The 15,492-nt window shown below is 51.6% G+C and overlaps 2 protein-coding genes across 6 annotated transcripts in view; both read right to left on the bottom strand.

Annotated features, from left to right (window-relative positions):
* PITPNM2 (phosphatidylinositol transfer protein membrane associated 2) overlaps positions 1-11,103 on the bottom strand; it is a 143,317-nt gene extending 132,214 nt beyond the window's left edge. For all 4 annotated transcript variants that reach the window (XM_068562489.1, XM_068562492.1, XM_068562493.1 and 1 more), the window contains exon 1: positions 11,014-11,103. The gene's annotated coding sequence lies outside the window, so the exon portion shown is untranslated. The remainder of the gene's footprint in view (positions 1-11,013) is intronic.
* Positions 11,104-12,915: 1,812 nt separating this feature from the next.
* MPHOSPH9 (M-phase phosphoprotein 9) overlaps positions 12,916-15,492 on the bottom strand; it is a 54,677-nt gene continuing 52,100 nt past the window's right edge. The window contains exons 26-27 of one of the 2 annotated variants that reach the window (XM_068563023.1): positions 14,599-14,647; positions 13,180-13,225 (exon numbers count right to left, since the gene is read on the bottom strand). In XM_068563023.1, coding sequence (XP_068419124.1) covers positions 14,642-14,647 — 6 coding nt within the window. In that variant the 3' untranslated portion in view covers positions 13,180-13,225; positions 14,599-14,641. Of the gene's footprint in view, positions 14,648-15,492 lie in introns of both variants that reach the window. The other variant, XM_068563022.1, reaches the window with a different exon arrangement.

Raw genomic sequence — 15,492 nt, 5'->3', positions numbered from 1 at the left:
GTGAAATATCCAGAATAGGTAAATCTATAGAGACAGAAAGTAGATTAGTGGCGGCCAAGGGCCAGGGGAGGAGAGAGAATGGAGGATGATTGCTAATGGGCCTGGGGTTTCCTTTTGGGGTGGTGAGAATGCTCTAGAATTAGACAGAGGTGGTGGCCGCACAGCATTGTGAATGCGCTATATGACACTGAATTGCACATTTAGAAATGGTCAGTTCTATGTTACATGAATTTCACTTCAATTTAAAAAAAAAGAAGGAAAGGAAAGAAACTCTCCCGTTCTCTGGCCTTCTCTCCTCCTGCATCCAAAGCCTCACCCGGTGCCCTCTTTTTCTGCTGGGCATCTGTCCAGCGGCCCTTCCTGCCCCTTCCGTGCGCTGCACACACTGGAACCTCCATTTTCCCTCTGCGTCCAGGCCTGAGCACAGCCAGGGGACTGGAATCCTTCTGTGTGTGTGTCCTTCCGAGCAGGTTAGGATTCTACTGAGAGTAGGAGAAATCTGGAAGGCAGCCTCCTGGGAGAGCAGGTGGGCCAGACCACCTTCCCCAAGTTTTTTTTCGTCAGAGGCTTCATTAAACCCTCTTCCAATTTCAGAACAAGGCAAGGTGCTCCGAGGAAGCCAAAAAGGTATAACTCTGCCCTGCCTCTGGGAGCCCCTGCCCCGCCCAGCTGGGACGCCTGGGCCCCGGGAGCTACACCAAGATAACGACAGTCCGGGGAGTGGCTCATACAGTGTGGGGAGCCCCAGGGAAAAGCAGACCCTCTAACTCTTGCTGAAGGGACCCCGGCCTGAGCCAGAGGCTCCCACGGGGACCCACCTGTGTCTCTTCTCCACCTGGCGGCCACAGGCCCTTCAGCTCTCCCAGCTCAGAGGACATAGCAAGGCAGCCAACTGCGGTGCAGGTGGGAGAGACAAAGCGTTGGCCTCCACCTCCTCCCCTACCTGCTGCTGCGTCCTGACCAGGCCACTTTGGGTCCCTGCTCTTTCTCTAATGAGCAAGGAAAAGGTCAGAAGTGGGGCAGGAAGAGGGGAAAAACCCAGAGCAAACTGACCCAGCCCCAGCTGAGAACCCAGAGTGGGTGGTGAGCAGGGCCCACCCTCATGGACAAGCCCCAGCCCACTCTGAACTGTGCCCTTTTAAAAACATGCCTGTCCTACCCCCATAAACGGGGTTCCTAACTCAGCCAGTCTGAAAGCGGCTCTGACCTGAGGGAAGGAAAAGGCACCACTTCTCAAGACCTCAAAGACACACAACTGGTGGAGCCTCTGACCACAGCCTCCTAGGCGTGTGGCTACAAGACTTGACAACGGGATGCCAATGGGGCCTCCAACTCATGTATGTACATGGCCGTGACCCCAGAGCATGCAACCTTATCTTGGGGAATCTAATCCCGCTCTAAATCCATGGTGCCTTTTGGCCTCTTTGAAGAGCAAAAGCTACAGAACAAAAGAAGAGAAATTCTGTTTTCCTCTCTGGAAAAAAAGAAAAGAAACAAAAAACTCACACAAACCCAAACTGAAAGCTTCTGGGCACTGTTCAGACTGAACTAGATCAGGAAATACTGATGGATTTTTTTTTTTTTTCTTTTTTGCCACACCACGTGGCTTGCGGGATCTTAGTTCCCAGACCAGGGATCGAACCCGGGCCCTCAGCAGTGAAAGTGCAGAGTCCTAACCACTGGGCCACCAGGGACTTCCCCTGATGGATTTTAAAAACAACAATGTAACAACATGGCACGGGCCATGTAACGGACGTGACAACATGAACTTGAAGAATCGAGGACCCCGATTAGGACAAGAATCCTGGCCAGCAGGTAACCTCCTCTGTGATTGGCCCAAATCATGACCTCCCTGAGCTGTAGTGTGCCCGTGTATGAAACACGACAGCTGAAAGCACTGGGTGCCAAATCATGACCTTTTCGAGCCTCAGTTTCCTCACCTGTAAAATGGGCACAGCAGCACTTCTGGGTATCAAATGAAGCAAAACGGGCAGAAGCACTCCATACCATGGAGGGTGTTACACAAAAGGTGGATGAATGAGAAAGGCCGCTTTGCCTCTGGACCTCTAGCCACCGCCTCCCCGCAAATGGTCATCAGGCCCTGAGTCACCACCAGGCCACTATGCTGGGCACCAGGGGCTCAAAGACAAATAAGCCAAGGTCCCTCAGCCTGCAGAGCAGCTGGGCTAGACCAGGGATCCCTATGGTTTGGAGAGGCAAGGGCTGCTGCCTTCTCCTTGGGCAGGAATCTCAGTATCCAGAAGTCTATCATGAAGCATCAACCTGGTTGGGTACAGGACGGGTGCCATTATCAGCCTAAACCCTCCAAACACCAGTCCTGCAGCTCCCAGGCCACCAGGACAAACCTGAGTGAACCGAACATCCCAGATTTCACAAGCCGGCCTCCAGTTTACAACCGTGTGGTGAGTCTCAATCCTGCTCCACGCCCAGCCTGGGGTGGTAAAGTTTCAGGGAAACAGAAAGTCATTCCTCCTGAAAGGTCAAACCCTTGGACTTGGTTTTTTCCCATGCTCCTTCCTGCTCCCCTATTCTCCTAAGATGCTGAATTCCTCTTTTCCTCCCTGCTGGAAAGTCAGACAGAACATTCCTCAGGAAAGGGGACAGTTTGCCAGGAGAAATAACAGAGGTAAAAAGAGAGAGAAATGGGTGTAATTGGTGCTCTAAACCTTGGTACCCAAGGAGTGCAAGGCAGATGCGCTGGTCAGCATGCATCACCACGACCTCACGATGCGCGGGTGAGTCACCCGAGTGAGGCTGGGACCCGAAATGAAATGAGCAGCTTGGGAGCTCAGCTGAATACTGATGTGGGGATCTGTTCACCACCTCCCTTGCTACTCCTGGCAGCAAATGCCCAGGCTGCGTGGCCCCCAAGTATAAATTAATGAGCTCCTTTCCACACCAGGTTAATGCAAATCGTGCTCTGGACCAATGAAACAAGCCACTTCAGAACTCTGCTTCACTGGGTTGGAAAATGTCACAGGAGTAGGGGAAGAAATGAGGTCTTAAGTTATGCATGTCCATTTGATGGCTCAACAAGGGGGAATGCTTTCAGAACTCTTGAAGCTTTTGTTATTAATGGTGTTTTAGTGTTGGGTTCTTAAACACATCAAACAAATTTCCTTCTAACTGGTAGTTACCGACTGCCATGGGGAAGGCTGCAGGCCGCCCACCTCCCAGATGGCTCAACCACAGTGAACGTGTGGCCTGTCAGATGCACAGCACTGATGAACTAATTGAAATATGCTGCAAGAAGCAAACCCCAAATAAATGTGAAATAGCTGCTTCCTTATGCAAGAGCCCGCCCGCCGAACTGCCTCCATGGCTGGCCGTCCCTGCCAACTGAACGGTCCCCGGGCTCCTGCTTCCGTGTGGTTTTCAAAAGGCTTAAATGCTTTTTGTCCATTGTGACTACCCAAGAGGGAAAAATTCTAATTGCAGAAAATGTTTGGTTTTTCTCCCTCTTATGGGAAAAAAAAACCCAAAACCTGCAAGTGAAAAGTCAACTCTCACGAAGTGCCCAGCAGGACAGAAGAGCGCAATGGGCCAGCCAGCGATAAACCGGCCTTGACCGCGCCTCCCCATCTGCGGGAAGCCCCGCCTCCCCGGCAGCCCCGCGCCCGGATGGAAGCTGTTGGAAATGGGAATGGCCACCTATTTCTACCCCGATGCCTACCCCCGCCCCCCACCCTTCAAGGTGGGTTTTCAAGGGTCCGTAAAGAGATAGCAGAGGGACAGCTGGCAGCACCCACGGAGTAGCCCTCCCTGCACCCGCCTCACGCAGGGCCCTGGCGCCTGGTGGGCGCTCCCTGGGGCCTGACTCCTTCGTGGACCGTGGCCAGGTGAGGCCAGGAGGCTGCAGGGCCTGACTCAGTCCAGCAGGGCAGCAGCGGGAGAGAGCTCTCGCCCTGCTCCACAGCACAGCTGATGAGTCAGCCAGACCCTACAGAGACCTGGGGCAAATGCCCCCCAGATGCAGAGAGAGAAAATTCCATCCTTCGTGGGGAACCATTTCCAAAAAGGGAAATAAAGATCCTCGGAGAGAAGAAAGAGCAATAATCCCTATTACTTATGTACCAACTCTTCACAGGGCACACAAGGCAGAACATTTTTGGAAAGGTTTCCAGGAGTAAGAAGGAGTAAGAAAGCCAGGATTTGAGGGTTGGGGCCCCGGGAAGCCCCATGCTGGCCCGAAATGCCTCAAGAGAATCATTTCTGGGACTTCCCTGGTGGTCCAGCAGTTAAGACTCCATGCTCCCAATGCAGGGGGCTGCGGTTTGATCCCAGGTCAGGGAACTAGATCCCGCAGGCTGCAACTAAAGACCCTGCATGCTGCAAGGAAGATCCTGCACACGGCAACAAAGATCTCCGTGTTGCAACTAAGACCCGGTGCAGCCAAATAAATAAATATATATGTATTTTTTAAATGGTAAAAGCTTAAAAAAAAAAAAAAAGGATCATTCCTTTGGGCGAAGGGCTGCCCTTGGCGCCTCCCAGCAAAGACCAGTTAGTTCTGTTAGACGTGGGGCTGCCGACACCCCCTTGTGTGCGAGAACACAGGACCTCCTGCCTGCGGGCTGTGGAAAGGGGAGATGGGCGCCCTTCTGGAAGGGATATAGGAGGGCGAGGTGGGGAGCCTATGCCCGGATATTTCTCCTTCCTCTGGCACCCAAGATAGAGCAAACACAAGAAACTGTGGCCCCAGCCTTCATTCACCAAGTAATTACTGAGCGTCCACGAGGGGCCCCGTTCTGTACGCTGGAGTTACCATGGGGGCAAACACAATGACAAAGACGGCAGATGGGTCGCTGCGGTGGGGGTGGGGGGGTAGCACGAGGAAGAAAGAATCTCATCGCGAATGCTGCAGGAGCTGAGAGGAAAGAACCACACTTGGGATCAGCCAGGAGTGGGTGCAAGTCTTGGCTCGGCCCCAGCTATCTGTGCAAGCTCCAACAAGTCACCTACCTCTCTGAGCCTGTTTCCTTTCTGTAAAATGTGGCAACAGTCCCTCCTTATCTCTCCGGAATGCTGTGTTGTGGAACTACTTTGTATAAACTGTTGGTACTCAGTACTCGTTATTCACGGATTCCGGTATTTACGAATCCGCCCACTTGCTACAGTTTACTTGTAACCCAGAAACTGACGATCGCGGTGCTTATGAAGTCATTTGCAGACATGCACGGCCGGCGGGGGTGGGGGTGGGGGTGGGGGGGCGGCGGGTACTGAGTCACCCAACGTGCAGCACAGGTCAAACAAGGTGGCCCTCTGCCTTTCGTTTCAGTTCAAACTGTCAACAAGTGTCCTTTCCGTGATCCATTTACTGCCACAGTTTTCACACTTTTGTGCTTTTTTTGTTAGTGATTTAACATGGCCCTGAGCATGAAGCTGAAGCACGGTCTAGTGCTCAGAGTCGAGAAGGCTGTGATGTGCCTTATGGAGAAAACTCGTGTGTTAGATGAGCTTCGCTCAGGCGTGAGTGATAGTGCTGTTGGCTGAGTTCAATTAATGAATCAATAATATATATTAAATAAGGCATCTTTAAAGAGAAACACACATAAGAGAGTTATGATCAGTGGACAAACACATTGTGACCAGAGGCTGGCAGGAACCTAACTCCGTATTTCCCCTAAGAGCAGTGGTTCAGGGCACTTTACAGAACTGCCAGGAATGGGCCTGGACTGTGTGCACACGTGACCTAGGATGTATTATATTCGAGGGCTTCCGCTCTGTGAGGCCATCGCTCCTGCAGCTGACGTATCCACACCTGGCCTATCAGCATCACTCCGAGATGGAAATCAGCCTCGGGGTCCCCGAGTCCTGCGGCTTCTTTTAGTAACTCTCTGCCTTTCCCCCGCACTCCCAACTCCTAACACCTTCCCACAAGAGGGAAACGGGACTGGGACTTCTGGGCTTCAGCGAGGAGAGGGTGCGAAACTGCCTTCTTGATGCTCTTCCCCAAAGCTCTTGCTTGGGTTTGATTTGTCTGTTGCTGGAACCCTGCCTGTTGGTTCATTTTGTTTCTATCCTCTGGCAAGGGCAGTTTTTTGTTTTTTTGTTTTTTTCAAATTTAATTATTATTCTGACGAACTTTATTTCAACAGTAACTATATTTTTTGTTTGTTTTTAAACGATTAAAGCAATTTTATTTTACTTTTTTTTGAATTTTTGAATTTTATTTTTTTATACAGCAGGTTCTTATTAGTTATCTATTTTATACATATTCGTGTATACATGTCAATCCCAATCTCCCAATTCATCCCACCACCACCACCCCCCCCCCGCCACTTTCCCCCCTTGGTGTCCATACGTTTGTTCTCTACATCTGTGTCTCTATTTCTACCCTCCAAACCGGTTCATCTGTACCATTTTTCTAGGTTCCACATATATGCGTTAATATACGATATTTGTTTTTCTCTTTCTGACTTACTTCACTCTGTATGACAGTCTCTAGATCCATCCACGTCTCTACGTTTGTTTTTTTAATGCTTATTTATTTGGCTGTGCCAGGTCTTAGTTGCAGCATGCGGGATCTTTAGTTGCTGCATGAGGGATCTAGTTCCCTGACCAGGGATGGAACCCAGGCCCCGTGAATTGGGAGCGCAGAGTCTGGACCACAAGGGAAGTCCCAAGGGCAGTTGTTAATATGAGTAATTGAAGTGAATGCCAGCTCTCCTCCCCAACAGTGCTCTTTCTGCCTTTGGTCATAAAGGTTTAGCAGGGGTTTTTCTTGGTGTTTGCTGGGCTGGGCGTGAGGAAGACAGTACCCCTGTACCCGTTTGACAGGAAAAAAGGGCTGATGTACAGGGCTGCTGTCCGACTTCAACTTTGCCAGTATCAAGAGCCAGCACCAAGCTGGTAATTAGGGACCTGGGTTCCAGGCTGCAGGGCAGGTCTTGGGCACTGCTCTTCTGTCAGCCTCGCCCTCTCATCCTTAATGGGGTACAGCCCTCCCAGCTCCAGTGTTCCCAGACCCTCCAGCAAGGCCGGAGAAGACTTGAAAAGGCACCACCGGGCTCCCCACTTTCCCTCCAGACCGATTCTATCCTTTCACGCAGGAACCTTTTCCGGTAGGGCTGTGGTGATAACCACAAATTTGACTCTAAATCCTACACACCTTTCCAGGTGCTGTGACTATCAAAACTCCACCCATTCTTCAAGGCCTCCTTCAAATCCCACCTCTTCCAGGAAGTCAACCCTGACCGCCTTACCCAGAAAGGGTGTCTCCTCCTCTGAAGCCTGTCTGCTGTTTAAGCAACACTTATCTCACATGCCCGGTGTTACCCGTTAGGTAACCCGTTAGGGCACATCTCCCTAACCACACCGTGAGTCGGCCTAAGTTTTAGGTGCAATGTTACATATTGTATTCAACTCTTATCTGTCCAGTTTTCCAGAAACCTTTTGTGATGAGTTATAAAGAATACAGATAGAAGAATACAGATACACTTACATATACACGTGCACATAGACAGACAGTAAAGTAGAAATAAGTATGCTGACCACAAGGGTAAGTGAATACAGTCGCTACATGAAAATATCGCATTGTGCTCCCAGCATCCTGGAAGCCAGGGAAGAGGAGGTGACCATAATCAGTTGGAAAGACAGTGTGGGTGGAATGGGAAGCGTCTGGCAGAACTGGGTACAAACCCGGAGTGCCTTAGGGCAAATCAGTTGACTTCTTTCTCTGGGAAAATGGAGGAAGAACACCATCTAACACGCAGGGTTCATGGGGAAGCCTCGTGCACGCTGTGCGCGTGCAGTACACAAACCATACATGTTTTCCTTCCCCACCTTCCTTCTCATTGTCAAAGGAGGAAGCAACCTACATTCCCCGCACACGGGGGCAAATCTTTCCTGGCCGTAAATTCTAAAAGAAATTTTTCATACGAGACTCTGTAAGAAGACTTGAGCAGAGAGGGGGCAACGCCCCGCGTTACAGTCAGCCCTGGTTTTAGAGCAAAGCCAGACTAGGATTTGCCATGGCCGCCATGGCTCTATTGGATCACATCCCGGGTACCCAGTGAAAGCCTAATAAACATCGACGGAAGGACCTACAGAGAAGCTACCTGAAGACCACTTAGTGGCAGGGGGTCCTGGTGAGCAGGTTTCAGGAGGGCTGTCTGCAAGGCTGACCACCTCTCCCGCCCATGGCTGAGGACGCAGGCGTAAGATCACCGTCCTTCCATGACAGAGCACATGCCCGCCCCCCCCCCCCCCACTGTCTTCTCCAAAAGCAGCAACGCAGCGATCATGAAGCACCAGAAGTTTCCTCTTCTTCTTTTTTTTTTTTTAAATAAATTTATTTATTTATTTTTGGCTGCGTTGGGTCTTCGTCGCTGTGTGGGCTTTCTCTAGTTACGGCAAGCGAGGGCTACTCTTTGTTGCAGTGCGCAGGCTTCTCGTTGTGGTGGCTTCTCATTGCGGAGCACGGGCTCTAGGCACGCGGGCTTCAGTAGTTGTGGCGTGCGGGCTTCAGTAGTTGTGGCTCGCGGGCTCTAGAGCGCAGGCTCAGTAGTTGTGGCGCACGGGCTTAGTTGCTCCGCGGCATGTGGGATCTTCCCGGAGCAGGGATCGAACCCGTGCCCCTGCATTGGCAGGCGGATTCTTAACCACTGCGCCACCAGGGAAGTCCATCACCAGAATTTTCCTCTTCTAATCTCTACAAATGAACTGTACGTTCTCCACGACTGGCTCTTCTCAGGGACCAAGCCGAAAAGCCTTAACGGGATGCAATGGTTAAGAGAACATCTGCCTGGTTTTAAAAGAGGCCTCTAGATATGGAGGCAGGCAAAGCTGGGCTCCAGTGAGAGAGGATGTACAGTCAACTTGGGACAAGGGCTCTTAGCTCCTCACCACTTAACCGACAGACATTTTCCCTAGAGCCTCCCATGTGCCAGGCATGGGGGATGAAGAGAAATGAGATTCAGCGCTGATCTCACAGGAGCTCAGTCTAGCAGGGAGGCACAGAGTAACATTTAACTGCCGTTCTGCGTAAGTTAGATTAGGGTGGCACAAAGGTGGAGGTGATGGACTCCACCTGGGAAGGCCAATGAAGACAACAAGCCTGGGTCTCGGTAATGAACAGTCATTAAGGCAGAGGACGCAAGGCCCAAATCCTACAGGGCCTCATATAAGCAGAGGAATTTTCTTTCAGATTCCGTAAGGAAGGACCAGCCAAGATCAAGAGAAACCAAGTGACTCAGTGAAGCTCGTACGACCTTATGGGACGACCAGGCCTGGAGCCTTGACTCTCACAGTTCAGTTACCCTGCTGCATCCCCTGCACGGCGAGTGCAGAAGGCCAAAGAGAGAAGCCCATTCTACACCCAGCGCCCAGAGAGCCCAGAGTCTGTGCCTGGCCATCGTCATAGCAGAGCATGTACTGTCCTAGTCATCTGGCAAGTCCCTCCCTGTAAGAAAAACAGCCCTTCCTAACTCACTGTGTTTCTCTCCGCAAAGGGAGAGGGCTGGGAATCTCCTCCGATCACAGAGGAAGAAGAAGAGTTTAACAGGGACTGTCCAGGAGTCAGATAAGCTAGGTCCCCAGAGGCAAGCTGGGGAGGGGGCTTCTAGCCCGTCCAGACACTGACGCTGACGGTACACAGGGTGCTGACCCAGGGCTGGGGACCAGGGATGAATCAAACTCCACCCCTGTCCTCCATCCTCCAGGAGCTCACAATCCAGCCGGGGAGATAAGCCAGGCCCAAAAGTAACTATAAAATAAGGCAGGCGGTGATAAGAGTCACACAAGAGACACAGATAAGGTGCAGTGGGAGCTCAGAGCAGAGATGAGTCACGCTGGGGGCTTGGCCGCAGGGGAGATTCAGATGAAGGGGAGCATTTACCACATTCCCTTCAGAAAGGAGGGGGGTGCTCTAGCCTATAGCCCCAGTGGCTCCCAGGTAGGGGCTGGGGAGAGAGCTAGGAGGGGACCAAGAAAGATGCTCAGAGGAGGTCCCCTTTGAAGAACCCTGATTCTGAAGAGGAAGACGCAGGTAGGCCTGAGACTTTGGAGAACTGCCCCAGCCCATATTTCAGAGGCAGGGAGAGGAGTGTAGGATGAGGAATTTGGAATTTACGCAGGGGCAGCAAATGCGTTGAAAAGAGAGCTAAAGATTTGCCTTGAAATGACATTTGCCTAGCAAACACACGCTATTTATTTAGAATGTCCGTTTGAGGTTTCCCGGCGGAATTAGCTACACGTTATGGGGGAGGCGGGCACTAGAGCTTCCCTCTCCCCACGTCCCCCATCAGCCCTGCCCCTGACAAGCAAGGCTGAGGGGTTAGGGAGGAAGCTCGCCGCTCTGACACAGCGCCGGCCCCTCAGGTTACAACAGCAAAGGGAGACTCACGGGATGGAGAGGGGCCAGATTTTCCTCCAGCGAGGGGGACACCGGCAGCACTTCTTCCAAGTCCTGGCCCCCTCTCTGAGGGCCGCACCCCGGGGGCGCAGGCCCCGGACACCCACCCAGCCAGGCCAGCGCTGGAGGGCTGTCCAGGTGGAGGCGGGAAGCCCAGAAGGCTAGACCGAGAGCTGTGGCCACCACTTCCTCCCGGCCCCTTCCCAGCACTGCACACACACCTGCCCCTTGGCCGCCGTGACACTTGTCACTGGGGGAGGGGAGTCCTCCGCGCCCCGGCCGGAACCGACGGAAATTCGGCATTAGCGTCGGGGGCCCCCCCTGAATCCCGAGGGCCAGCGCCTCCCGGGGGGCCGGGCTGGGGGCGATTCCCTGAGCCCGGGATCCCCGCGCGCCAGACCCTCCTCCCCGCGCGGGGCGGCGGGGCCCGGGTCTCCTACTTTTCCCTCCCGCCAAGCGCGCGGGCCAGCGGGCGGGCAGGCGGGCGGGCAGGCGGGCCTGGGCCTCCGGGAGCAGCCGCCAGACCGGGGTCCCCGCCCCGCGCCCGGCCCCCGCCTCCCCCTCCCCGGGGGCTCCGCGCGGGCCTGAGGAGGGGGCCCGGCCGCGCCGCCTTCCGGCCGGGCCGCCGAAACACTCACCCCACTCCGCGCGGCGCGGCTTCGTCCTCTTCGGCCGCGCTGGGCCGCCGCCGCCTCACGCCGCCCGGGAGGCCCCGGCCCCGCGGCCCCGGCCCGGCCGGCTGCGCCCCGCGGCTCCGCGCGCCGCCGCCGCCGCCGCCGCCGCCAGCTGGCCCCGGGCGAGCGGCCGGGCCCCCGCGGGCATGCTCCCCGGCCGTCGGCTGGCGGGCGGCGGGCGGGCGCACGTGCGGGCCGCCGCGGGTCTGGGCGCTCGGAGCGCGGGCCGCGGGCCGACGAGGAGGCGGCGGCCGGCGGGGCGCGGGGCCGGACGCGCCCGCGGACCGGCCTGACAGCTCTACGCCGCGGCGCCGCCGTGCCCCGCGCGCCCCAGCGGCCGCTGCTGCCCGTGCGCGCCGGGCCCGCCTCGCATTCCCTCACTCGGCGGCAGGCCTGCGCCTCCGTCAGGCCACGCGGGGAGCCGCCCGCCGCCTCCGCCCGCCCCGAGGGCCGGCCTCCGCCCGGAGCAACCCGGCAAACTTGGTGGCCCCGCTCCGGCGCCGGTCGTGCTGTCGCCCCGGCGACCCCCGAAAGCCCGGGGCTCGCTTCCGCGCGGGAGGCCCCAGGCGCTGGACCCGGCTCACGACCTCTCGGCCCTTTTAACACCATTGGCCTCGCCTATAGGGAGACTCGCGAACACTAAGAGGGGAAGGGAACGAGCAGATCTGCAGAAATTGGGAAAAAAAAAAACAAACAAGTCTTTCGGGAGTAAAATGACAAATCAAGGGGAACGAACTGCGTGCGGAAGACTTCGGAAGGCATTTGGAATGTGTGGACAAACCAAAAGTAGTTAATTTAAGTCCAAACCTTGATGCCGGGTACTTGCATCAGTTACGGACCCGATTTGCAGAAATAGGCATCAAGGAGTTCTCTCCTCAGGATCCCAAATATGGCCTGGACCAAAAAATGAAAATGCTCTTTGGTCATCAGAAGTCGTGAGAGTAATAGTAGCCAGAGGGTAAGTTCTAGTCCCTGACCTCAGGGAACCGGCAGAGGATCAGAAAGAGCTTCATCTTGATGTTCCCTCCCGACTGGACGCTCCAGTTGGACCAAGAGGGTACTGAGTGAAATTTAAAGGAAATCACAAAGCGTGTATTTAGACTGAGCAAGGATGGCCTTCTTTGTCAAGATCTGAAGTAACTGAATTAAACAGGGCACACCCAAAACCTATGGGTAGTTTACCTATCACTAAGTACCACCGCCTTATAAGGTCGAGAGGAGCCGGGGGGGAGTGCTTTCCCCTGGAAGGGCAAGGGCAAGCTCAAGTTAAAGCGCTCCAAGATGAGTTCAGATCAAGTCAGAGAGAGAACAACCCTGACCAAAGGCTGTCCCATCTCCTTGGACATTGAATGGGCCAGGAGAGCCACTGTAACACAGCTTGCCTCAAAACACCTGCCTTATGATCACACGGAGACAACTGAAGGGGTCCCCATAAATACTAAACCCTCAACTCCTTCCCTCCACCAAGGGGTGCCCTAAGACCCATTAAAGGTTTTCAGCCCCAATGCTGTTCTGAGTCGGCCAGGGACTGAGTCATCATCTGTCTCCTGTACACCCGTCCTCCTTGCCTGAGGGCCCGTGGAAACCGGATTGGATGACAGACCCTTTTGCTGCTACTTCTCCCTGTACTTCTGCTTTGACCTAATAATAGAAGTAAAAAGCAAAAAAAAAAAAAAAAAAAAGGGTTTCAGAGCATACAGATCTCGAGTGAGGCTCTGCCTGTAGCCCAGTCGGAACGGAGCACCTGGACGGCTGCCATTGTAACCCTGCAATGACTGCCCTCAGACCAGTAACTCGGAAGACTTAACATCATTAAAAACCAGATCCCACAGTTAGCCGGTAGGAATAAATACACTAATATCACAATTATTCGTATCCACAAATATTTATTAAGTGCCTGTATTCAAGAATGAAGAGGAGATGGTCCCTGCTCTCATGGAGCTTACAATTTCATTACTCCAGCATTTGACTAGATTTAAAAACTGCAACAAGCACTGGTCTTTGTCTAATGTCAGCAGCACTACAGGAAGCAAATTTCTCACATTATATTGGTCACTGTTCCAGTGAAATTGTGAATAAAACATTATCTTTGAAGTCTGTAGTCACAGCGATGACATGACAAATAATGTCCAGCAAATGCAAATTTATGGCTTGATTCCTCGTATTTGAGAGGGGTCTGCTGAAATAAAACACAGATCAAAAGGGGAAGGCTTAACACAGGTCCTAAGAATACTGGTGTAGTTTAATATATTATTAAACCGCCACAGAACTCTTGGCAAGGCAGGAAATTATTTCCTGCAAAATCTGTGCAATATAATTGGTTTAATCAGACCTGCAAATCTCATAACCATGTACAATCACTTATGATGGGTAAATACGATTTACCTTTATGATTCCTAAAGGGCTCTAGACATGTATTTATTTTTTAAAGCTTCTTAAAGACTCACAGCACAAATGGCACATTAAAATTTAGTGAAAACTGCTTTTGAGATATCTAAAAATTAAAATGACAAAAATGTCTAACACTTTTCTACATTTGTAAGTACAGAGTTCGGAATTCAAATAGTATTCAGCAAAGCACCTGGCTTTTCTGAGTTAAAAAGGGGAACAAATTTTGGTTGCTTATCAAACTCCAAAAGCAAATCATAATCTTCATATAGATCTTCCAAACGTTCAGTGGCAGCCACTTCCTTCATTTGCTCCTGTGTCACAGGCCAGCACCTTTAGAAGTCTAATTATGGAACATTCAAAGGTGCAATTATTTTGATTACATTGGCAATACTTTTTTTTTGGTAAAACAGCCTGTATCAAATAACCCCAAAATCATCTACTTTACTTAAGATCACAGGGCTTCTGAACTTACACTAGACAAGTTATCAATTACTCACTAAAAAAAACACACCAGAGGGAAGCTCATTTAAACTCTAAGAAAGCTCATTTTTTGCAAAAAGATGGAGAGAACAGCTTAGACCACCTAACAAATGTCAACCAACCCAAGGCAGTTTTTTTAAGTCAATCGCTGGGGACACAGTCTACTTTTCTATCTAAGAAAGCATTGAAATCGCTACTTCAAAAGCCTATTTAATAACCCAGAATGAATCAGAAATGTACTGTTTATTGAAAACTTACTAGACACCAGGCACTTTACATAAGCTCTCACAATGGAAGGAAGCTTCTTATCTTTACGTGGAGGAAGGCAGCCCTGAGCAGGGTGTGACCCAGGTCTGTCTGGCTCGCCTGTCCCCTGCCCAGCTGCTGCAGTCCTAGCGCTGCCTAGTAGCTACATCTACTTGGGACCCTCGAAGGACAGAGGACATTACCCCCACCTCAGGAGGCTTTTCAGGGAAAGGAAGGGGGTAGGTCCAGGGGAAAAGAGAGCAGTAACTCTACTTGCATTTTAAAAGGCACTTCCCAAAAGTGGAAGATTCACTTAGGTTTTTTACTAACTGCAGCTCAGCCCCAGACAGCAACAACAGTTACTTTTTAAGCTTGCCACCTCTCCAGCTTTCAGGTTGTTTTTAAATGGAGTATTTGTACGTTAAGCATTACCAAAGGGAAAGACGGCTGAAAGGATTTTCCTTGGTGTCCCTCTTCACAGCTACGAAGAAAAAAAATTTTTTTCTTAATTTTAAATAAGTGACTGATACTTCCAATCTATTACACACGTCACAAATCAAAGCATATGTTTTCTGAGAGGTACAGAAGACATTTTAATGGGGCTTAAGATTGGAATAAGACTACTAAGAAGATAACTCTCTGACAAGAGAAAACTCTCATCTCTTCTGAAATGGCAATTTCCTATTCTTAAGAATGTAATAGACTTTACAATAAAAGTAGGGAACAATGAAACATCCTAATAATTTTCAAGTTAGTTTTTAATGTCATGTATAGGAACACATTAAAGGGAATATCATTGGTAAAGTCGATCCAGTTATTAAGTCTTGACACAAGCTCTCCTGGAACTTGATTAAAAAGAACGTTTTCTTCACTATAACTAGGAGATTAAAAAGAAAAAAAGACTAGGAAAAAACACCAAGAATAAGGCACTTGATTCTGCTGATGAGTAACTCTGATTAGCTGGAGGTCTTCAACAGTTTGCAGGAGTTGGAAGCAAAGGTTTGATTCACGGATAGGAAGGAGAAAGAGAGGCAGCTGTCAGGCGACCCCCCGCTTGCTGAGAATTCCCCGAGCTGAGCAGGGAGGCTGCAGGCACCAAGCCCGAGCTCAGGCAGGGGAAGCTTTGGTGAAGGGTGCTCAAAGATTATCTGAGATCCCTGCTCGAAGGCATACATATACCCTAATGGAATAACGGGTGGCTTGGCTCAATATAACTACATGCTATCAAGAGCCACAGAAGAAGGAGAAAAAGCTCAAAAGTAAACCAAACTGTAAAACCGGAATCAGTGGGAATCAATGGTGAAAGTTTGGAATGAGTCTGTTTGT

Source organism: Eschrichtius robustus, chromosome 14 (genome assembly GCF_028021215.1).
Source record: "Eschrichtius robustus isolate mEscRob2 chromosome 14, mEscRob2.pri, whole genome shotgun sequence".
Lineage (NCBI taxonomy): Eukaryota > Metazoa > Chordata > Mammalia > Artiodactyla > Eschrichtiidae > Eschrichtius > Eschrichtius robustus.
This window is presented reverse-complemented; position numbering and strand designations above follow the sequence as displayed.